The sequence below is a fragment of the Lissotriton vulgaris genome, chromosome 10 (assembly GCF_964263255.1).
Source record: "Lissotriton vulgaris chromosome 10, aLisVul1.2, whole genome shotgun sequence".
Lineage (NCBI taxonomy): Eukaryota > Metazoa > Chordata > Amphibia > Caudata > Salamandridae > Lissotriton > Lissotriton vulgaris.
In genome coordinates, this window is record NC_141698.1 from 19,420,434 (window position 1) to 19,443,996 (window position 23,563).

The following is a 23,563-nucleotide window of genomic DNA, read 5'->3' on the forward strand; positions in this document are numbered from 1 at the left end:
CCTCCCAGGCATCCTTGAGAGGAGGAAGCATGACCCCAAAACTGAATTTATAATGAAAGACCGAAACACCCTATCAAACATTATCGAACATAAGCAATCCTTGTTCTGCATCCAATATCCTTTGTGGAAGAACTGAGTGCCTGCCAGTCAGGCATCAGCAACCCAAAGGAAGTAGCATTCTGAAAACCAGATCCAATCAGTTTATGGCAGCTTCTATTTCTAATCTGAGAGTAGTCGTGTCACCCTTCTGCACTGCTGCGGCAACTCTTAGGATTCATACATAGAGCGTATAGGTAGCGTGCTTAATCTTTTGTTTATTTTGTACAAAGTCGTTTTTTAAATGTTGTGAACCACGTATAAAAAGAATGAGAACACCAAAAACTATTTTAAACAAAAAAATTGCTAAGTATTTTTGTTTGAAAAAATGTTGAAAGAATACATCTAAAACTCGTTTGTGTTTGACTAAATAAAGGTTCTCTGTGTGTTCTAATGCAGGACGCAGAGCTGGAGTGGAGCACTGTGAAGCAGAGCTTTCTCACCGAGGTTGAGAAACTATCTGGGTGAGTCTGGGAAGAAGGTTACAAAAAAACCTCTGTAAAGCTATGGGGGAACGGAGGAGAAATTGAGGGCAAAGCATGTGGCGAAAGAGGCATCTTTCTGTGTAAGGCATAGGGAGAAGCAGAAAAAATGTGTAAAGCACTAAAGGTATTGAGAATCTATGAACAGTGTATATGGGAGAAGACAACCCTTTGGGTGAGGCATAGAAGAAAAATGAGACATTCCCTGGCCAGGCACTCAGAAAAGAGAGGAGAAACCTTGTAGGGATGTCTGGAATGGATGGAAAGGAAAGGGAAGCAAAACACTGGGCAAGGCAGAGAGAGGAGCAAAGAGAATCTCTCTAGGCACGGGTAAAGAGTAGGAAGAAGGGAGAAGACACACTGTGCAATGCTTGGGGAGAAAATGGAGATCGCTCTAGGATTGGGTAAGCAATGAGAAGATAGGAGCGGAAGAAGGGAGAAGACACACTGTGCAATGCTTGGGGAGAAAAAAATGAGATCTCTAGGATTGGGTAAGCAATGAGAAGATAGGAGAGGAAACTCTAAGGATAGGCAAGGAATGGGAAGAAGGGAGAAGAAACTCTAGGGATAGGGATGAGAAGAAGGGAGGAGAAACTAGGGATAGGCAAGGAATGGGAAGAAGGGAGGAGAAACTGCAGGGATGGGGTAAGGAATGGGAGGAGAAACTCTAGGGATAGGCAAGGAATGAGAAGAAGGGAGGAGAAACTCTAGGGATAGGCAAGGAATGGGAAGAAGGGAGGAGAAACTGCAGGGATGGGGTAAGGAATGGGAGGAGAAACTCTAGGGATGGGTAAGGAATGGGAAGAAGGGAGGAGACACACTGGGCAATGCATGGGGAGAAGGAAGGGTAAACCCTCTTGGGATGAGTAAGGAATGGGAAGAAGGGGGGAGAAACCCCGGAAAAGGCATGGGGAGGAAGTATGAGAAACCCTCTGGGGCAGCGCTTCTCAATCTTTTTAAAGCACTACCCATTTTAGAATGATAGATTTTCACCATCCACCTATCTTGATGGACTTAAAGTGGGCGTTTAAAAAAATGATATGTACCTAAAGCATTGTGTGGCAGCGCACTGTCATTCAGAGTCAGCACATTTTTCATTGAAACGGCCACTGCTGATAAAACTATAAAATTATATTGCACACAAATGATTATGCATGGAAATTGTGCTTTAGTGAATGTTTATCATTTGTGCATCACCAAGTAATGTGACTTGATTTGTTTTGATCCGGTTAAAATCTTTGTTTCCCTCATACTTACGTGCTGCTTAATTTTTGCTTTCCTAACTGCTGAATGTGTGCAGTTCATTTACAGTATTTACATTTTGTTGTGTGTGGCAAAATAATGCCATCCTACAACCTTACTTTCGACACTTCATATACCTCCGCAAGATTGTCACACAATTCACTTTACTTATCTTTCTCTGACTGTAAAGTGAGAGGAAATTATAAGTACCAATCCCCGCATTTAAAAAACAAAGTAAGCAACAATTGCTGCAAGAGAGAGCCTGACATTTGACCTCTCTCCCTCATAGAAGCTCAGCAAATGTGACAGGATAAATGCAGAATTTAAAGGCATCTTATTTTGTGCTTGGACTTTCGCAACCCAACAGTGGGTCGAGACCCCCAGTTTGGGAAACACCGCTCTAGGGATGGGTAAGGATTGAGAAAAGGGGAGGAGAAGCACTGGGCAATGCATGGGGAGAAGGAAGGAGAAACCCTCCAGGGATGGGGAAGGAATGGGAAGGAGGGCGGAAAACACTAAGCATCGCATTGGGTGAAAGGGAGAGAAACCTGACATGTGGAGAAAAGAGGAGAAACCCTCAAGTGAAGACATGTGGAGATGTTGAGAACCAGTGTGGGTATGTCATTGACATATTGGAAGAGAGACTGTCTGAGTAAAGCATTGGGTGAATGGAGAACAAATGTAGGGTAATGCTTCTGGAGAAGTAGTTGAAGTGGCACGCGGAGTATGGTGGAGTTGTGTAAGGCATGAAGAGTACAGTGAAAGATCATCTAAGTAAAGCTAACTTGCAAAGACCTAGGGAGAAAAAAATACTCCGTATAGAAGAATCAGAGTTAATTTATTTATTTATACATGGAAAGAAGAGAAACTGAGTTTGGCTGAGTTTATCAGGTGCTTCTGGGCTCATCTGTGGGAGTTTTCAGCCAACAAGTGACCGTGGGTGCCACCCTCAAAGAGATGGACTATGGAGTAGTCAAAGTGTACCCTGATGTACATTTTGAATATACTAGCCTGCAGAAATTGACAACACTTGTGTTGTGTTTTTCTGCAGAAGTCTGGTAAGAAAGCACATAAACTGGCCAAGAAGTGGCTTTGGTGACTTCAGCGGCTCTGTAGCCGCAAGTAGAGGTAGCAGGAAAAGATCAATGGTCTGCAGGAAAATGAATGAAGACTATTTTATAGCTGGGGTTTCTGCTTTTCAATTAAAACCGATTATAACTGATAAAACTATACCAGAGGGAACGTTTCCTTTTCAGTAGAAACTGGAAAACACTGGATTTTGGTACGCTTCTACTGCTTTAGTGCACTATGGATTCAAAACAGTAGAAGTGCAGTCTCTACCTCTAAGCAATTTTCTCTGATGGATGCTCCTGCTAGGAACAATGTGGTCTGTGGTAAGCCACGCATTAGTCCATTTCCACCATCCGCAAAGAACCTGGAGCCTACTTTCATTTCTATTGGAGAGCTTGGCTCTACTAAAATGGCTTTAGCTCCCTGTTCAGTGCCTATTACTGTGTAGTGGGCAGCAGGCCTGCAGCTAAATCCTGAACAGGGTCTCGGTAAGTGTAAGCGAAACATTTTCTCGCTCTCCTTCACTGAGAGCAGCAGTAGGTTTGCTCTCCGAAAACTCCTGTGCCATGATTGTGACAGCAAATATCACTGTGCATATGGACGCCCCTAGAATCCGTGTCCTGTACTCAATACACCTGTTCATATTTGTAGATGGTGATGTCCTCAGAAATATGCCTCAAGGAGCTGTATATGCTCATATAGCAGGAAAAGGTCGATATGAGGAATCTCAGCAGCCACGCTGAAGCCCAGAAGGTTCTGCTCTGGTTTGTGCCGATACAGAGCTGCCCACAGCACATACGTTCACACATAAAATCTATGTTATTGTAGGAGCTACAGACCGTGCTGGTCCAATCCTGAAGAGACCGCCTTAGCTCTCTGTTTCTAAATGTGTGCTGCAGACAGCACTGTTTGAGAGAAAACATGCAGGAACCAGTTCTGAGCCTGCTTGCAGGAGTAGAACATGGCCTTGATACCACCAAAGTTAAAATGACATTCCTTCTGCCTCCATGTCAAAATGAAGCTTGGAACCAAATCACGTGTTCAAACTAAGGGGCCATTTTAATGTAATCTAGAGCTGTGCTCGTTCTTTTCACCAACATGGTTATTGTCCAAGCACAAGAAAACTGGAAGCCGCACAGTCCTGTGTTGCTTTTGAACTGACAAAGGCCCACTGGTGGTAAAAATCATTTCTTAGTGGTGCTGTGCGGGCTTTCAAATAAACCCAAAATCCAATACACGTGTCACAGTAACATAAAGAAATGTCATTCCTGGTGTGAACTGCACTGGCAAACGATTCAAGGTATGCTGCAAGTCGTTCCGCTTCTTTACTACCTCAGCTGGTTCTTTATACAGCAGAACAGTTTACTATCAGTAGAGACTATGTAACTATCATCATGCACGTTCATTTCTGTGCAGACGACATCCCTATGACCACGTAGAGCAGTGTTAGGCTCAGAATACCACATCAATTCACCCAGTCCTTCCTTGGTATCTTGAGTTGAGACAAAGAACAGGACAGTGTGACACTAATTTGCAATAACAGCGCACCGCACGGGTAGAAAATCTTCATTCCGCCAATCTTTGTTGAGTGGAGCAGCAGGAAGGTATGTTAAATGCTCATCTAACCTTCTATCAACTGCAAAAAAATCTTAATGATTATCAATCATATGAGCGTTGATGCTCATCCTGGACATGCGATGACTCTGGACTGCTAGAGAGAGGGGTTTGAGTGCTTTGAAAGGAGACCGGCATGGAGGTGAGGTAAATAATGAAGTTACTTGGAAGAGGAAAACTTGCAACAAAAAAAGGGACTTATAAGCAGGATGGAAGAATTGGCAGAGGAAATAAACGCATAAAAAAATGAAACCCACATTCTTTAAAAGTACTGGAAAAACATCATGCCTATGATATTTTACGGGACAAAAAAGAGTGAGCTCTAACAACCACAGATTTTTCCAGTTTTTGACAACATTGAAAAACATTGAGAAAACGCACCAGAATTCACTGCAAATTGAAACTGGAAACGAAAAGAAGAAGGTATTACCCCAGGGATGTGGTTAAAGGTGGAGCTGTGTGGTGATGACGTTGGTGTGAGCGTGGGAAGATTAGGCAGAGGCGTTTCTGTGTAGTAATGATGTGAATATATTGCATTTTTTGTATTAATAAAACTTTCTTTTTCCATTTATATACATTTAAACATTACAGTAGCCGTGTTTGTAGCATCTTGCCATACATAATCAGAGAAAATATTCAAAGAGATAAAGAGAAAGCAACATTTCCAAATTAAATATATGGCATTTATTATTCCATACCCCATCCATGATCATATGCACAACATTATGACGACTGTGATTAAAGGATGCGAATATGATTTTCACATCAAAGAGCTGGTGTTAGAGAAAGGGCTTTTCATGAGTCTTCTCCACCATAGCCTCAGTGCCTTCTCCACCATAGCCTCAGTGCCTTCTCCACCCAGGGCCCCGCTGCCTTCTCCACCCAGGGCCCCGCTGCCTTCTCCACCCAGGGCCCCGCTGCCTTCTCCACCCAGGGCCCCGCTGCCTTCTCCACCCAGGGCCCCGCTGCCTTCTCCACCCAGGGCCCCGCTGCCTTCTCCACCCAGGCCCCCGCTGCCTTCTCCACCCAGGCCCCCGCTGCCTTCTCCACCCAAGCCCCCGCTGCCTTCTCCACCCAGGCCCCCGCTGCCTTCTCCACCCAGGCCCCCGCTGCCTTCTCCACCCAGGCCCCCGCTGCCTTCTCCACCCAGGCCCCCGCTGCCTTCTCCACCCAGGCCCCCGCTGCCTTCTCCACCCAGGCCCCCGCTGCCTTCTCCACCCAGGCCCCCGCTGCCTTCTCCACCCAGGGCCCCGCTGCCTTCTCCACCCAGGGCCCCGCTGCCTTCTCCACCCAGGCCCCTGCTGCCTTCTCTACCCAGGCCCCTGCTGCCTTCTCCACCCAGGCCCCTGCTGCCTTCTCCACCCAGGCCCCTGCTGCCTTCTCCACCCAGGCCCCTGCTGCCTTCTCCACCCAGGCCCCTGCTGCCTTCTCCACCCGGGCCCTGGCCGCCTTCTCCACCCAGGCCCCGGCTGCTTTCTCCACCCAGGCCCCGGCTGCTTTCTCCACCCAGGCCCCCGGCTGCTTTCTCCACCCAGGCCCCGGCTGCTTTCTCCACCCAGGCCCCCGGCTGCTTTCTCCACCCAGGCCCCCGGCTGCTTTCTCCACCCAGGCCCCCGGCTGCTTTCTCCACCCAGGCCCCCGGCTGCTTTCTCCACCCAGGCCCCCGGCTGCTTTCTCCACCCAGGCCCCCGGCTGCTTTCTCCACCCAGGCCCCCGGCTGCTTTCTCCACCCAGGCCCCCGGCTGCTTTCTCCACCCAGGCCCCCGGCTGCTTTCTCCACCCAGGCCCCCGGCTGCTTTCTCCACCCAGGCCCCCGGCTGCTTTCCCCACCCAGGCCCCGGCTGCTTTCCCCACCCAGGCCCCGGCTGCTTTCCCCACCCAGGCCCCGGCTGCCTTCTCCTCCCAGGTCCCGGCCGCCTTCTGCACCTAGGCCCCTGTTCCTCCTGCATCTCACCCTGAAAGTGTAAATAGACTTTTCAAGCCACATCCCACCCTGGACTCCTTTGTGCGGGGATGGACAGAGATAGGAACTTGGTGTCGCAGGCCTTTAAGATGGTCAAGACCAGTAGTGAGGTAGTGTGGCTCACTGGTTGAGGCGGCAGACCCGAGAGCAGAGGACGGCCCGGGACCAGGGTTCGATTCCCGGCGCGGCAGGTTTCTGGACCAGGGTCAGCGGACTCGATAATTCTCTCGCCTCGGTGCCCACTCTGATCAGCGATCACACTCGGCAACTCTGGGCATTAGCTTGCCTCATCTTCACTAACGGCCCCACCAGACCGCCGGGGATGCCTGGTCACACCCTGGAGATACCCATTAAGGGACCATCTCTCAGGGAAGCCAGGAAGGGTTTCGCAGTGGTCGAAGCGCGGAGATACTCCCCCGGGAGTGATTCTAGCGCTATATAAACACGCAAATTAAATTAAATTAAATCCACTACCCCAAGCCAGACGCCATCGCCACTCGAAGTGTGCCAGGCTACAGGGCAGAAATGGAGCAGCCGAGACTGGGAAGCTCTGGCTCATCATGGCCGCCTTGAAGAGCTGCCAATTAGCACTACTCGGATTGACTGTCTCCAGTCTCTGTTTTCTTCTAATGCTGTTGTGGGCTTCATTGACGTTCACTTCCGTAATGCACAGTATGCAGGGTTAGCTGAGCAACTGATAGCAGGTTTGAGGCACTTACTTGTTTGTTACTACCAGGACTGCACATTGATGGGGTGGTCTGAAAACCCTCTTGCATCACCCCATCCCACTTAGCAGGAAGTCATTAGGGCATCTGACTATAATGAAGGAACATTTTAGACATGACGGTGATCACTAACAAAGGAGATAACACACTCATCCAGGATGCTAGAAATGTGTTCCGTGAGCGTGCTGCTGGGGAATAGTAACCCGACAAAGCCGATGTCTGGAGCAAACTACCCTTCCAATCGCTCATCAGCTCTAGCTCTGCCTTTCACCCAGAGCCTTCTCAATTGCCTTTGGGCTAGCTTACTCGATACCGATACCATGTACATAAGAGGTTGCCCCACGGACCGCCTTGGTACCATGTGTACATCAGTCGTGTTAATAAGGTCATTTGCGTTCCAGCCTTATTGGCACCAGGGGAGGTAGGAGCATCCATCAGCCTTTTTGAGCTTGTAAACATTATTAGCCTTCTGTGATATACCTGCATACGCACTTGTGTTTTACATCATGATAGCAGAGGTACGAGAGTACAAGGTCCTCACCTTCTACAGTCATCTGTGCTTAACGTGCACGTCACCGATTCAGATTAAGGCATCATCTCAGCCTGGTGAAATGGACACCAGTTCACTGGCTTGTGATCGTGCATATAATTTAAGGACCAAGAGGAATATGTGGTTCATTCTGGACACGGTTATTGTTAGTCAGAGTGGAGGTGAGGTTTGTCTCTTTCATTGTCCATGGCTCACCTTATTCCCCTCTGGTCTTTCAGGCTCCGACACCCCAACATCATCGACCTGGCGGGGTACTGTGTGGAAGATGAGGTCTACTGCCTCGTGTACCTCTTCCTGCCCAATGGCTCCCTAGAGGACCGGATACACTGCCAGGTATATTTCTACATCTTTGTGCATGATCTCCTCTTGATTTTGGTTCAGACGAAGGGAACAGTCCTCATGACTCGCGATATGAGCAAATGTATGGAAATATGTACATTTTGGATACAATTGAACAATTTTCTTTATTTGCCTACGGCTGTCACTCCTGTTTGTTTGCTCTGCTTTACTCTTGCCTTGCGTTTACATACATGGAAAGGTTTTCTTGAAGTTCACTACCAAAGATATTACTCTAGTGTAATGCAATTCAAACACAATACATACAAAATGATATGGACTCTTTAGAGGTATCCTTTATACTTTCTTGTGGTGACACTTGTTTAGTGGATGCTCGCATCACAGCAGTGTGCTCATTTAGAATGTGTTCCCATTCATCAGAATTCAACTGGAATTTTTTAGCACTCCCAAGTGGATCCCACGCAGTGTCGCAGCGGATGCATCCGCGAGCTGCACCAGCGTCATCTTTGGAAATGACACACTGGCTTCATAAAAGGACAAGACATGCCGGTGATGTCACTTCTGCCTAAATTTCCTGCCACACAGCAGTCGGGGAGAAGGGTGGGGGGGGGGGGCAGAGGTGGTGGGGGTGAGGACATAGAGCCTGAAAAATAAGGCGCAGAATAAGTTGGCAAAGAATCCCAGGCATCGATAGAAAGGAAGATAGGAGGACAGTTATTAATCTGCCGGAACACAGCATTTAAAAGAAAAAGGCAGATCCCATGCCAGTGATGGCAGCGCAGCAGCTGCCGCCCTTCTTGGTTTGCAAAGACTGAGCTTGTAAACCATTGGCACCACCTTAAGATGAGAAGGTGCTGAGTCTCATGTTGGGTTGGTGTGAGCATCCATTAAAGTAGGCTTGTCGTATCTTCACATTAAATGTAAAATGTAAATTTATACTTGTATAGCGCACTACTCACCCGCAAGGGTCTCAAGGCGCTTGTACGAATACCGCTGTGTAACGCATCCTGGCTGTCCCTGTGAGGCGTACACTCCTGGGCAACCCCAAGGTGGAGGCCAGGCATCCTTATTGATTCGTTGAATAGGCATCCATGCAGGTTACTACGTCGGTAGAAGGAATAGAGTGTTGTGAAAGGAATGCGGAAATTGGTGCCTAAGTCTTGGATAATCCCCGTTGGAAAATGCAAGCCCAATTTGTTGTTAATCAAAGGGTTGGTGGGAACTAAATGGAGTATCAGTCCAGAGAGGGTCGGAGAGAGAGTGATGAAGAGGAGGAGAAAATGGAGAAGGAGTTCCGTAATCCAAGACACCAGTGAGTGGAATGCAAATTTGTCTTGGTCAAATGTTTTACATTTAATATGGTGTCGCCTCCTCAGTAAAGTGTCCAATGCGCAGTTGACCAGTGTCCACCTGAAAATATTGACAAAGCTCTGGGTCCAGTATGAAATCTGACAACACTTTATTGAAGAGGTTCATATGGGCAAAAGTAATACTTAGAAATGCGAGTGGAAGGCAGTGAGAAGCAGCACAAACCGATCTCTCTGCTGATTCATTTTTCTGATCCTAACAAACGGGTACATCGTTGTTGACTGAGAAGCGATCAAAAATCTTATTCTAAGACCCCAGGTTTGTCGACCGAAGTGTTTGGCTCTTTCAGCGTGTTTGTCATATTAGATTTACGTGATGTTGCATGAGTGCCACAAGAACTGGGTCTTCCCCTACAGAAGCTTGAAGAGAAAATGAGGATAGGGGTGTGAGATCGGCTAAGCGTGCTGCCCATCATGCATTCATTGGCAATTCCCAGAGTGAACATTTCTATCCGTTTCTTCTTGTAGGACAGTGTCAAAGCACTTTCCTGGAATCAGCGGCTGGCCATCATGCTGGGAGTAGCCCGTGCCATTCAGTTTCTGCATTTGAACCAGCCGAGCCTGATTCACGGGGATGTGAAGAGGTAAGAGTTCTGAGGGCTTCTGGGAAGGGAGGGGAGTGGGTAGCTCATGTAACGTACAGAGGTGTGAGCACGTTGTGCCCGTTTCCACATTTGTGTTAGTAAGTTCCACTGTAGTTGACACAGCTTGTGTCAAGCAAACAATATTACCAATCAGTCTTTTATGTTGTGCTCCACTTTTAGAACTGTATCTTGATTCTTCCCTCAGTACGAACTAAAAGTGGTTGATGTACTCTCTCACCACCACCCTTGCACGTTTTACCTATACCATGTAAAGATGAGGAGACATGGTACCCAGTATATTATTCGCTGGTTCATATTGAACAGATGAGTTTGCTCGGTTCTTGCAGTCGAGCTAGCAAATTCCTTTTTCCTTTGTCTTCTCCAGTCCTTGTCTATTAATCAGGTGATAGTGCTTAATTTGGCAAAAAAGGTTATAGGCAACGCGTGACCCATAGTTCTATTTGGGAGCTTTGGATGGCGAGGTTGCTCAACTTCAAAGATGCCTCGTTTTGATTCCACCTCGTGCCCAATTCTTCCACCACCCTGCAGTTCTCTCTTTATCTCACTCTTGTAGTTTCTTTATCATCCTTATTTTTTTAGGTCCCGCCTACAGATAGCTTTTAGGTTTTTGTTGTTCTTTAAGTCTTATTCTGGACAGTACCAAAGCTTGCAGTTTACATTTCGGCATTCCATTACATATCACTCAATAGCATTCTTGTCAATCTCATTTGCTAGCTTATTATTAATCGGCTTTCCTTCTTCTTGTGTGTGCCGCTCCCCTGGAATTTAACTTCTTTACCATCCTGTAGATTGGACTACATGTATCCTTCCACTGTTTACATTCTGGGAACTTGTTGCTTTTTTACTTACCTCTCTATGGGAGTGCATGTGTTTATTTGTTGTCTTCCTTGTGTGCTGCTTCTCAGTCATATTCCCCCCTCACACTCTACATGTTCTCTCCCACCCCCTGAGCTCTACCTTTACATCCCCCACAGCTTCCAATTCCTTTTTTTTTAATCTTATTTTCAAATCGTCCCCCAAAACATTGACTTCAGTACAGTGCTGCTATTTATTTCTTTAATGTGCCTTTGTGCTTATTTGTTTATTTTAATTCACTCCGAGTTTAGAGTCCACCATTTTGGAACAGTAAAGTAAAAGATCAGAAGAGAAAAATAGTTGTGCATTTATGCAAGCTGCTACTTTTCTTTTTTGTGACAATGCTGTTCTGCGTCGGCAAACAAGCATTTTTTTCTTTTCCTTTTTCCGATGCGGAGCTGTAGTGGCAAAAGACATTGGCAAAGCGTTTAAAAGGCGAGCTCTCTTTGCTCTGTCAAGGACTTTTCTCACTGCTTTCCCACATTTCTCTTCCTCCTTTCTCCCTTTTCAGTCTTTCTCTGTCTTGCTTAAGGTTAAAGTCTGAAAATGAAAAAATGTTGTACCGAATCCCATAAGTGAGTGTCTGTTCCCACCATCGGCAGGAACCAGCATAAATGAGGGACTGCCCGTACTGCAAAATGACACTGGTGGCAAGTATTTCCGGGCCCCCGATTCCACTTTATCAGTATTCATGAGGATTCGCAGATCCTGCCTCCCCAGTATCCATGAGGATTCACGGATCCCGCATTGTGTCCCTGCCAAATAGCTCTCTTTTTGCTCCCTCTGGTACTATTACCTTATACGCCTGTTTGATTATGAGCATATTGATTAATACAATTCTGTTGCAATTGTTGTCGCCTATTTGGTCCACATTGGCAACCATTGTTTTTCCTAAACATACTACTTACCCCTGGTCATGTATTGGGGTCCCCTTGTTTATCTTACCCAGTGCCTGGAGGAGGCCCGGGCCGTGCTCTCCCTTGCAGTCTCCGAGGGGAGAGATGCAGCCAAGTATACCATCCGCTGTGGGCTGGACACCGCTGACTCGCTAGGCAGGCGATTTTCCCGTCAGTAGTCCTTCGATGCTAAGACTGGCTGAGGTCAGCTGGCTTTTCCGGGGATGTCTAGGTTACCCTTATGGACATGCCCTTTGATGTCCGTCGCCTGTTCGGCAACAAAGCAGACAACACGCTGGAGTGCTTCAAGGACTCTCTGGCAACGGCCAAGTCCTTGGCCCTCTTCACCACCCGTCCTGCGCAGTCTGCTTTTAGCCCCTTTCCTGGCTACGAAAGGGGTGCCCAGCCACGTTCCACCCAGGGCCACAGGCCGGCGCAAACTGTTCAGCCCCTGCGCGGCCGGGGACGCGGGACCCACCATTGTGGGTCTGGGGACCAGCGAGCAGGCCAGTCCACCACTGCCCCCTCTGCAGCAGCCTCCAAACCCTCCATGTCTGACCTTTCACGGCCACCAATTGCCAGTGGGCAGCAGGATTCGCCATCCCCTCCCCCACTGGAGCAACTTCACGTCGGACAAGTGGGTTTTGCAGATAGTCCGAAGGGGCTACTCCCTCCCCTTCGAGACTACCCCCCCAGCCATTCCACCTCAGTACCATCGCATGTCGGAGGATCATCTGGCCCTTCTCCAACAGGAAGTTACGGCTCTTCAGGTCAAAGGAGCCATTGAGCGAGTTCCTGCCCCAGAAGTAGGTCGTGGTTGCTATTCCCACTACTTTCTTGTGCCCAAGAAGGTCAAAGGCCTCCATCCTATCTTGGATCTCAAGAACGTCAACCACTTCCTCCGGAAGGAGAAGTTAAAAAGGTTGACGCTAACTCGGGTCCTTTCTGCCCTCGACCCTGGAGACTGGATGGTAGCTTTGGACTTGCAGGACGCCTATTTTCACATCGCTGTCCTGCCGGCCCACCAGTACTATTTGAGGTTCACGGTAGACCACAAACACTTGCAGTTTACCATGCTTCCCTTTGGCCTCACCAACGCCCATAGTGTTTTTGAAAGTGATGTCTGTGGTCGCACCTCATCTACACAGATCATGGGTGCCAGTCTTCTCCTATCCCAATGACTGGCTGTTGAAGGTGGTCTTCCCCCAGGCCGTCGTCTCCCACCTCCAGACTACGGCAGACCTCCTGCATTCGCTTCGTTTTTCAACCTGCCGAAGTCACACCTGTCTCCCTCTCAGAAGCTCCTCTTCATTGGAGCGGTGTTGGACACAATGCAGCTTCGGGTCTATCCTCCCAAGCAGCGAGTCCAGAATATTTGGGCTATGATTCCGATCTTTCAGCCCCTATCCTGGGTTTCGGTCAGGGTGACGCTGCGGCTACTGGGTCTGATGGCCTCCTGCAACTGGCTGGTGGCTCATGCCAGATGGCGTATGCAGGCTCTGCAGTGGGAACCTGTCCGATTGCATCCAAATCTCGAAGGGTACTGCACGCCATTTGCAGTGGTGACCAACGAACCAGCCTTCTCTTTTCAAGTCCCCTGTTGTGAATCGCTTCCTTAAGAGCATTACTCCTCTTTTTCCTCCTGTTCCTTTCGTAATGCCCCAGTGGGACTTGAACCTGGTTCTAACTTATCTTATGTGCACTCCCTTTGAGCCGCTACATAACTGTTCTCTTAGGCTTCTGACCTTAAAGACTGCTTTTCTGGTTGCCATCACCTCTGTGAGTGAGCTCCAAGCTTTCTTCAAAACCTCCTTTTCTGGCTGTTCATCCGGACAAGGTTGTCCTTCGTACTCATCCATCCTTTCTTCCCAAAGTGGTTACTTCCTTCCACATTGGTCAAACCATCCCTTTGCCCACCTTCTTTCCGCCTCCGCATCCTTCTAAAGAGGAAGAAAGGCTCCACCGTCTGGATCCAAAACATGCACTTTCATTTTACTTGGATGACACAAAACAATTCTGGGTAGATAACCAACTCTTTGTTGGCTACGTGGGCGCTAAAAAAGGTCGGGCAGTACACAAATGGACCGTCTCTAGATGGTTCATTTTGTGTATCAAAGCTTGCTATTCTTTAGCAAAGAAGGAGCCTCCTGTGGGGCTGCGTGCCCATTCCACCAGGGCCACGGCAGCTACCACCGCCTTGGGATGAAGAGTCCCCTCTCAATGACATCTGTCAGGCAGCGACGTGGGTATCTCTGCAAACATTCAGAAAACACTACTGCCTGGACAGCCAAGCCCAGAGAGACCGCTTTTTTGGGCCGTTCTGTTCTCCAGGACTTTCTAGTGTGAACTTGGTTCGCAGACCCACCTCCGGGGTTGGTATTGCTGGGGTATCTATTCACAAGGTAAGGAATCTGTAACTAATTGTCTCTTTCAAACAAGTTACTTACCTTCGGTAACGATATATCTGTAAGAGACATAGATTAATTATAGATTCCTTACTGCCCCACCCATCCTCCCCGTTCTGCAAACTGACTTCTAGGGTTAAAAATTTCCTTTAAGGGCCCTAGTTTTGCGCACCAGTTGTCAGTGTCTTGCATGTCTCTGTGCTTCTGGCGTGGAAAGTTGCGTACAGAACTGACGTCAGCGCACAAGGGCGGCGTCTAAGTAGCTGCCTTGACCTCATCCCACGACCTTCCTGTGGATTCTTCCTTTTTCACTGAGGGCACAGTGCACTTTATTCTAAATTTTAATAAAACCTATGGCATTAGTGTTATGTTAATGATCTTCTTTGTAAAGTAAACATTACAAATGTGTTTGATTAGAATAATTTGTATGGCTAGAACAAGTATGCATGCATTGAAAGTACATAGTGATTTTGCTGCATAAATCATGTCATTTTTTTTCTAAGTGCGGTCCAGGTGAACCATTGCTAATTCTCCTGATCATGTCCTGCGTTGTAATCTTCACATTAGATGTGAGCGGAAAGCGCTGTATCCAAGTGTCTGCAGTTTTAGTCCACATCCTGCCGATATTAGTCTTGTACTCGCGTTTCCCAAACTTATATACTAATAGATTTCTAACTGCAGATGACAAGGAAGTGGGCTCGATAACGGCCAGGGACTTCGAACTTCAGAGAGCTCCATTGCAGGAATAGACCTCAGATATCTGCAGCTTACTCGCTCACTACACTTTCTTTGCTTATTCATGTAACCACATAAGGTGGCAAGGGACATGTAATATTGACATATGTAAAAGAGTTTTTCTGAAAACCAACTTATTTATGGAAATATCTCCAGTTTAAGTGGACATTGGTGTATCGCACCACTATTTGAGACAGCCAGATAGAAATCTGACCAATGTACAGGTTGTTTCAGGTTTATAGACCATCAAGGAACAAGCCCTGAAGAAGTCATGAGGTACTCCCTCACTGACGAAACACATGTTGGCTGACCATAAAGACAACAGAAGAGGCCAACAGGCCGAAAATAAAAAAGAAATATAAGAAAAGGGAAAGAAAAAGTTGATTTTCATTTCTTATTACTGACTGACTGTTAAGTTTTTGAATCCACTTGAAATATTGCGGGTGCTAATTTTACAAGTTCACATCCTGTTTTGTTTACAGCTCTCCCATCTCGTGGTCTCCCACACTCACTGTAATCCTGCTGGTCAGTGGTTTTTAGGGAACTGATGTGACATGGGGCACACATTAGAAAGTGGTCCTGTAGCAGGCACATGGGAGAATGGCACATGCATCTTTTGTCTTTCAACACTGTTTTGGTACAATTGGCAGCATTGTTATTAGGTTGCGATGATCTCACATGTCGTAAATGTTGAAGGCTAAGTACAAACAGTAAACCTCTTAATTAATTATGGGACATACATGGTATTTTACTTATTTGAGTGCGTGTTGTCATTTCTTTGATAGTTCCAATATTCTTCTGGATGAGCAATTGACGCCTAAACTTGGGGACTTCGGCCTGGCCCGGTTCAGACATTCTGCTGCCAACACTGGCCAGAAAAGCACTGCCATGTTTACCAAAATGGTGCGTGGCACAATGGCGTACCTGCCCGACGAGTATGTGAAGATGGGGAAGCTTACTTTGGCACTGGACACCTACAGCTTTGGGGTGGTGAGTTATTGCATTCCGGTGATGTTCATACTCTGAGGACAGACTGAGCATGTGTGCGAGACTGGCTGCGTCATAGGTTGAGGCTTGTCAGCAGAATGAGTATCTCTGGATGGGGATCAGCAATGAGTTTGGTGTGGAGTACTTGTGTGTCTGGTCCAGTGCTTGCCTCACCACTTTGCAACAGCCTTGAGAATTTAGCAGTTCTGTGATTAGGGACAACAGTCTGAGTTCATTTACAGTAAAATGGGGATAGTCATGAAATGAACACTGCTGAGTTGTAAAGAATGGCCGTAGAGTAACCGGAGTGGGGTGCAGGAGACAGACCCACCACAAAAAGGACAAAAAACGTTGTTTCTTAAATGACATGGATTAAAAAGATGTGAGCAAAGTTTGAATGTTTGAGTGCACTAGCCTAAAGCAGTATAACCTAAGTAAGTTGTGTGTCCCACTTCTGTGTCTGAGCCTGGCCCCTTGTATTCCAGTAATAATACTTGCTCACTTTGCTCCAGTTTATTTTTTCAGGGTTTGGTATACACAGGGTTGTTGCTAATGTGCAATTTTTCTTTTAAGTTGATGTTCCTGCCAGGCCGTGTTGTGCAGTCCCAGATGGCAAGTGACTCTCTAAATCCTCCATCCACTAGCCTCCTTGCCAGGTCTACTGTGCTGCCGGGGGAAGTGGAACACAGTTCCTCAGTCCCAGAAATCATGCTCCTAGTTTTGGCAGGTCCCTGAAGACCCCTGAGTTGCTTCTAATGGTTGTCCATGACCAAGGCCCTGATTTAGAGTTGGGGGAACAATGGAAAATCCTCCAATTGGGGAACAGGAAACCACTGATGGAATTTCCTGCACAATGGTGGAGGTTAGTCAGTGCTGGTCAATGGATGCGGAATCTCACTTGTGTCGAAGCCCTCCATTCGTGGTTGGTCCGTCCACATTCGTACAGACAATGCAGCTGTGACGTGTTATGTCAACAAATAGAGTGGATTGTATTTACAGCTTGGATTTGCACCTTCGATGTCTCAAGTGTTGCTAAGAATGTGGGCGTGGGCTCAGACTTACTGATTGACCACCCACGGGGGGAGGGTATTCTAATACAGGGTCTAATCGCCACTCTTTTTTTATGGCACTTTGTATTGCATTTTGAAATGATCTCCACTTCTCGTTGCAGGTGTTGCTAGAGAGCCTGACTGGGCAGCAGGCCCTACAGAGCGGAGGCAGCGATAAAACCAAGTACCTGGTGAGGACACACTCTTTCTGCAAAGCTTGAGGTTGACCTGATGCAGGGGTACAGTGGCTTCTATAGCTAGGGGAGCTTGAGACAGCGGCAGTAAGGAGAGCTTGCTTGCCTGTAAGCATCATGACTCTTAGGGCTTTCGAAAAGCTTGAAGGGAAGTGTGGGTAGCACAGCAGTAGTGATTCCAGACACCCAGGGGTCAGAGAAATTAAACTTTGCACTGGTGCAGGGCAGTATTACTCTGCCATTTCCATTGACTTACCAGTACAGAAATCGCTTTTGAACTGGCTGACCAGTGCAAAAATGGTGTTGATCAGTGAAATGTTTTTTCCTTTTTTAGATGAATACCAATATTTGACTGTGAAATCAAATCAGGCTGATTTTAATACTTCTGTTAGTGTTACTAAGCCAGCTCTGTTAAGGGACCAATATAAGTTGGTCAGCAATGGGTCCAGAGTTTCAGCATGGCTTCAGCAGCTGATGTGATCAAGTGAGAAATTCCAGACCAGTCTGTCCAGCGGATACTGTACTTCCAGTGCTGCCAATAAAAGTCTGTATTGTTCCAGGACTGAGCCCTCGTGATCAGCTCCTATATGTAAAGCTGAAAAGCAAAACTACACAATTGTCAATTCAAAGAAATTAAGCAAAAACCAGGCTATGTAAAAGTGTACGATTCATTCACCCAGCCAAAAGCATAAACATTATTGGTTATAATTTAAAACAAATTGTTTTTCACTATCACAGTGGACTTGATAAAATAAATTAGTTGACCCTTGTACTGCCCTGCACAATCCATATTGGAAGCCCTGCTGAGCTGCTCTTCAAAGAAATCGAAAACAAAACAAAAGCACCCATCCGAGGTGCATTTTCAGAACCAAAAAACACACCTGGATTAGTTACAGAGAAATTAGAGCAGTTCTCAAACATTTAAGATGCCAAACATTAATGTTACTATCCCAGATGGAAGAACAAGTACACACAGCTGGTCACACTGTCAAACATTTGCTAAAGAACATGTTTTCACAGTGAGAATGCACCTTCAGATCTCACCAGAGGTATTGCAAACGCTATGAAAAGCCTGTTATTTTTAAACCTATTTTGAGAAACCATAGGAATATGCTGAATACAGCTCATTGAGGTGCTAAGGAAAAGCAAATTCTGTTAATTACTAGCATTAATATTGAACTTATGACTCTGCTTTTACAAAACAGATATAAAATGTTTAACAAATGTCTAATTTCTGTGAAATGTACATCAGTCTTTTTATCTTTGACCATTTTATAACCAATGAAATTCCCACCATCTTTATTCGCTTAGTTTAAAAAAAAATACATTCTGCTATCAAACACCAGGAAGAGGGAATTAATTTCAAAGTAGTTATTTTTAGTAGCAATAATTTAGAAATCTTATTTTTTAATCCCATGTTTTTTTAAGAAGTAATAATTTAGAAGTGTTATTTTTTGAACTGTTATTTTTTATTAATTCAGGTAATACCCATTTTTAAATTGTAGATCGGTGCAAATGTTGTGCAAAATCACACAACACTGGTGTAATGTTTTGTCATCTAGCCACCACCAACATTTTGTCTCTGTTGCTATCAGTGTACCTTAATTTTCTTATGCATAGCGCCTTTATTGCATCCTGGATTTTACTCTTCCTTATGGTTGTTCAGGGTTGTCCCTGCTCTCTTGTATCCACTTTACACTTCCATCTGTTCTTTGCACACAGTCTGTCCGATATCACACTCGCTGTCTGACTTTCATCGCTCTCTTTCTTCTGTTCTTTTTATGTCCAGAATTCAGCATTCTCTGGTCCTGCCTACAGCTCCTGTCTAGTCCAGGTTTTCTTGCTTAGCTCCTGCTAGCACTACATCATTGCCCCTTTCGAATTGCTTCTTTTGCTCTTCAGAGCGGTGGTTCATTGCTGTTTTCTTCTGCTTCGCCTTATCTGGCGCACCCAGAAAGATGTGGTCAAGGAGGAGGAGGCGAAGGATCAGGAAGAAGTGGAGGCACGCAAGCAGAAGAACCCATCGTTCAGCATAGCGCGTGGTGACAAGGCCCTGCGTACGGGCTTGCGCATCTACAGAAAGTACATGGACTGTCGGGCAGGGCAGTGCCCAGAGAAAGTTGGCATTGAACTGTGCCAGCTGGCCTGCCAGTGCTTGGATAACCAAAAGAAGCGGCCCAAAATGCAAGAGGTATGTGTCCCTGTGTCCATTGCTCCGCATGTGTGACCTCTTTCATGCGTTTTCATTGCTGCTATCAATGTCTCTTGCAAACATTTACATAGCACAAGGTGCAAAACACTCATTTCTGTATTTTAATTCTTTGACATCTCAAAGCAACAAAAAGTACTGTTATACCAAAAGATTTTTACCTCAGAAAATTGGTAGATATAGCTAAGAAGTAACAGAACATAATCTAAGTCAAGGATGAGCAAACCGTCATAAAACAATGTAAAAAAACGCAGGAAGCAGATGGATTTTTCTAATAAACAGATCCCCGCAAGCCTACCTGATCAGTCCTCAACTCCAGATCCCCTGGGCCCCTGGTAACTACGTACATTAACCCATTATTGCTAAGCCCTTGGAGGACAGGGTGGGTGGTGCTCCAGTAATGGAGATGAAAGAGAGGGATAGAACTTACCCCAGAAAAGGTAAGTCAACGTGTTTCAATGTGCCCTAGATAAAGGTTCAGCCTTAAGGAATTTCTTCCAGATGTCCTCAAGCAACGTTAATGTATTAAGTTGTTAAGTTCGTTTGTCATAAGCCGCCATTTCATATGTTTTCCAGCCAGGTGCAGAATGGTGAGATTACAACCATTTTCAGTGCTGCAACAGACCTAGTTTAGCTTTGCCCAGTGCAGTTACCAACCAATGTGTACTATGAGAGGAGAGGAGACGTCGGCAAGTTCAGAGACGTCATGAAGCAAGGCAATTTTGCCATCAGCTTGTTGGCGTTGCAAGTGCTTTGCTTAGCACTGATAGCTTTCTCCCAGAACAGGGACTGGTTCTCGCATACAACACCACCACCATGTGGTACTGCAACAAACAGGGCTGAGTGGGATAGTGGGTCCTGTGCTAGGAGGCCCTGCACCTCTGGAAGTGGCTGAATCTTCATGGCATCTCCCTGGTCATACAGTACCGGACAGAATCTTTAAACGCCAGGGCAGACAAACTCAGTCTATATTGCCTAGCGAATCACAAATGGAAATTGCACTCAGAGGTGGCCCAGGGCGTGTTCTAGCAATGGGGAGAAGCCTGGCTCAATCTTTTCACAACCGCTGAACACTTGTTGTATTTAGGTTTTTGGGTGTTGGAGTTTCCAAGGCAGATCTCTCTCAAAGAGGCCTTTTGCTTAAATTGTAGTTTGGGATTCCTTTATGCCTTACCGCCTCTGCCTCTCCTGCACAGAGCACTGAAAAAAATCACGAAAGACTGGGCCCAAGTCATCCTAGTGGCTCCAGACTGAACGAGTAGTGTGTGGTACCTGGAACTTCTGGCCAGAGCATCTATCTGCAGATCCGGTTACCCCTTCGGTGCATCTCCTGTCACAGGTGCAGGCCGGGTCCTGCACCAGTCTACACAACCTACTGCTTGCATGGAGATTGAGCAGCAATAGCTGATGGCTTTCGATCTTCCTCTCGTTGTAGTTGGTGTCATTGTGGCAGCCGGATGTCCCTCCACCAAATGTTGGTGCTGGACATTGGGAGAAATTTGTTGTTTGGTGTTCCTCAGCAATATCCAGCCTCTTCAAGAACAGTTAGCGGACATATTGTTATTTTGTCTTTCTTTAGCCTAGAAAGCCCTTGTTGTGGCAACAGTTATAAATGACTTATCAACCCTTTTGGCCTTCTTACGTCAACCTGATAAGCTATCATCATTACAATCACCTGTTGTGATATGTTTTTTTAAAGGGGTGGTTCATATGTTCCTGCCAGCACCTTTTGTGATTTGTCAGTGAGATCTTAATTTGGTTCTTACTTGTTTTGTGTGCTCCATTTGAACCTGTGCATAGCTGTTCTCCCCGTCGTCTCACACAAAAGACTGCTTTCCTCATAGCAATCATATTAGCTCATCGCATGAGCAAGTTAAAAGCTCTAACTTGTCATCTGCCGTACACCATGTTCATTTAGCGTAGATTGGTACTCTGGACAAAAGCATTTCTTCTATAGGTCGTCACGCCCTTCCACATAGGGCAGTCTATGACCCTGCCAGCTTTCTTCCCCTCCCCCACCTCATCCATCTAAAGAGGAAGAAATACTTCATCACATCGATCCCCAGAGAGTCCTGAGCTCCTACATCAAATGCACCAAAGAACATCAGGCGGATGCTCTACACAGCCTAGGTTTCTCTGCAGCAAAAAAGGAAAAGGTTGGACAGAAGATGACCATCTCACGTTGCATTGTGTTATGCATCAAGATCTGTTATGAACTGGATAAGGAACAGCCTTATCCACCAGAGCAAGGGCTTCTACCGCTGCGCTGGAGCACAGTGTGCCAGCCTTGGCTATCGGCCAGACGTCAACATTGGCATCAGTTTACACGTTCACAACGCACTACTGCTTGGATAGCCAAGTCCTACAGAATGGGCATTTTGCCCTTACTGTCCGTCAAGATATCCTGGTCTGAGTAATTCCACAGATCCACCACCTGAGGAGGTACTGCTGTGATAGCTATTCACAAGGTGAGGAATCTGTGGTTATAAGTATCCATCAGAAGAAAGTTTTCTTACCGGCTGTGACACTGGTAGATACTCTTCTTCTGATTGCTCCCTGACCCAGCCTCCTCCCCGTTCTGTGGAATGGGCTCATTGGTCCATTATAATACGATTATAATTTAGAGATCTGCACGCTAGCACATCTGATTTCTAAGGACTCTGTGCCTAATAGTGCTGACGGAGATCAGAAAGAAACTAACGCCTACACACAGAGGTGGTGGCTATGTAGGTGCTTCGACGTCACTTAAAGGGCTGAGACAGACCTAGTGCAGAGCCGCACAAGTCCACCTACCCATGTCATGTGCGAGGGAGTTGTTATTAAAATCCTCTGGATCCAGTCTGAAACCATTGGGGTATTCACAAGGTGAGAAATCTACGGTTAGATTGTGTATCCACCAGGAAGAGTGTTACAAAAAGTAAATAACTTTTAAAGGCACATTGTGTATGTCATGCATATTAGGCACCAACATTGCTCAAACCTAGGTCGAGTTAAAAGATCACTTAACATGGGGGTAGTTGAAGGTTCTTCTAAGGAAAACCTGGTCATTTTAGGGAATTGGGTGCATTTTAATATTCTAGCTTAATAGCTGGTCAAAATGTGGTAGGATATAAAGGCACTGTTACAGGGGTTTAGGATTCGCTCCCACAATGTTTTGAGCAGTGGTGCATTTTGTACCACTTTAGAAAGGTTTCAGTGTAAAATCTTGGTAGGGTGCATGACCACTTTAAGCTTGTGGTCTTAGTATGGCACACAGGTGGTGTCCATGCGTAAGTGCCCAACTGCGTGTAGATCTGGTGTCCTGGATTTTTATTTTGGCCCTAGCATCCTTCTGTCTACATGTATGCACAGAGGCCGAAACCTGTCTGACATGTTCTGAACCTGTTCTCTGTCCTGCAGGGCCCCACCACGAAATCTCCTCATTGACAGGGAACTATTGTTCCTGTCAGGGGTTTAGCACAGAACGGTGGTTACCGCATGCTGTTAAACAGTAGTATGACTGGACTTCATCTGGGTTACTCGTGTTGGGACCTAGTGGCCCACCTTTGTAAAGTTCTGCTTCTGTGCACTTGTCCGGACGCTTGCACAGACGTCATGAGTGCATGTTAGAGGAGCCAGTGTGGCGCATGCATGGCTTGTGAATGGCCAGAATATGGAAGCCAGTGGAATCCACTTTGGAGTCCTTGGCCTAGCCTAGCACAAGATGGAGGTTGAGGACTTTGGTCCCAGATACAGTGTGTTGTGCTTACATTCCTGCAGCTGGAGGGCGGAGACCCAGACACTGAAGACAGGGGTCTGCAGACTGGGCTCCTTTAGAAGTTTGATGAGGCTGTTTCATTAACAATGAGCTGCTGATTTGTCTCTCAGAGTACTGTCATTTGGCAGATAGTAGGGGTGAGGGATAAGACTGTGGACACTTTTGTAAAAGTGGCAACGTCTCTAGGTGAGGACTGCTCTTTTGTCTTTCCACGATTGCTCCTTTAGTTGGGCTGACGACGGTGCAGAAACCTCGCACCTCTTCCTGCCTCTGTTGTGGGTGCTCCTGGGTGGGAGAGCTAGAGTGCTCCCTGTTGTGTGAAGCCTCACTCCGTGCAGGCTGTTCAGATTTCAGAGGATAGCACGGGAAGGACACCTGAAAGAAAGACAACCTCTGACTTGGTTTTACAGCTTGAGACCATGGATCCACATCCACTCTGGAAGTTTGCATAAATGTGGGATCCA

The 23,563-nt window shown here is 46.5% G+C and overlaps 1 protein-coding gene across 4 annotated transcripts in view; it reads left to right on the forward strand.

The window, feature by feature from the left end:
- IRAK1 (interleukin 1 receptor associated kinase 1) overlaps positions 1–23,563 on the forward strand; it is a 212,145-nt gene that overhangs the window by 151,390 nt on the left and 37,192 nt on the right. For all 4 annotated transcript variants that reach the window (XR_015300637.1, XR_015300638.1, XM_086940252.1 and 1 more), the window contains exons 6-11: positions 496–560; positions 7,962–8,076; positions 9,876–9,991; positions 15,689–15,893; positions 17,062–17,130; positions 19,088–19,324. Coding sequence is in view for 2 of the 4 variants with exons in the window: in XM_086940252.1 (XP_086796378.1) it covers positions 496–560; positions 7,962–8,076; positions 9,876–9,991; positions 15,689–15,893; positions 17,062–17,130; positions 19,088–19,324 (807 nt within the window). In the remaining 2 variants the exon portion in view is untranslated. The remainder of the gene's footprint in view (positions 1–495; positions 561–7,961; positions 8,077–9,875; positions 9,992–15,688; positions 15,894–17,061; positions 17,131–19,087; positions 19,325–23,563) is intronic.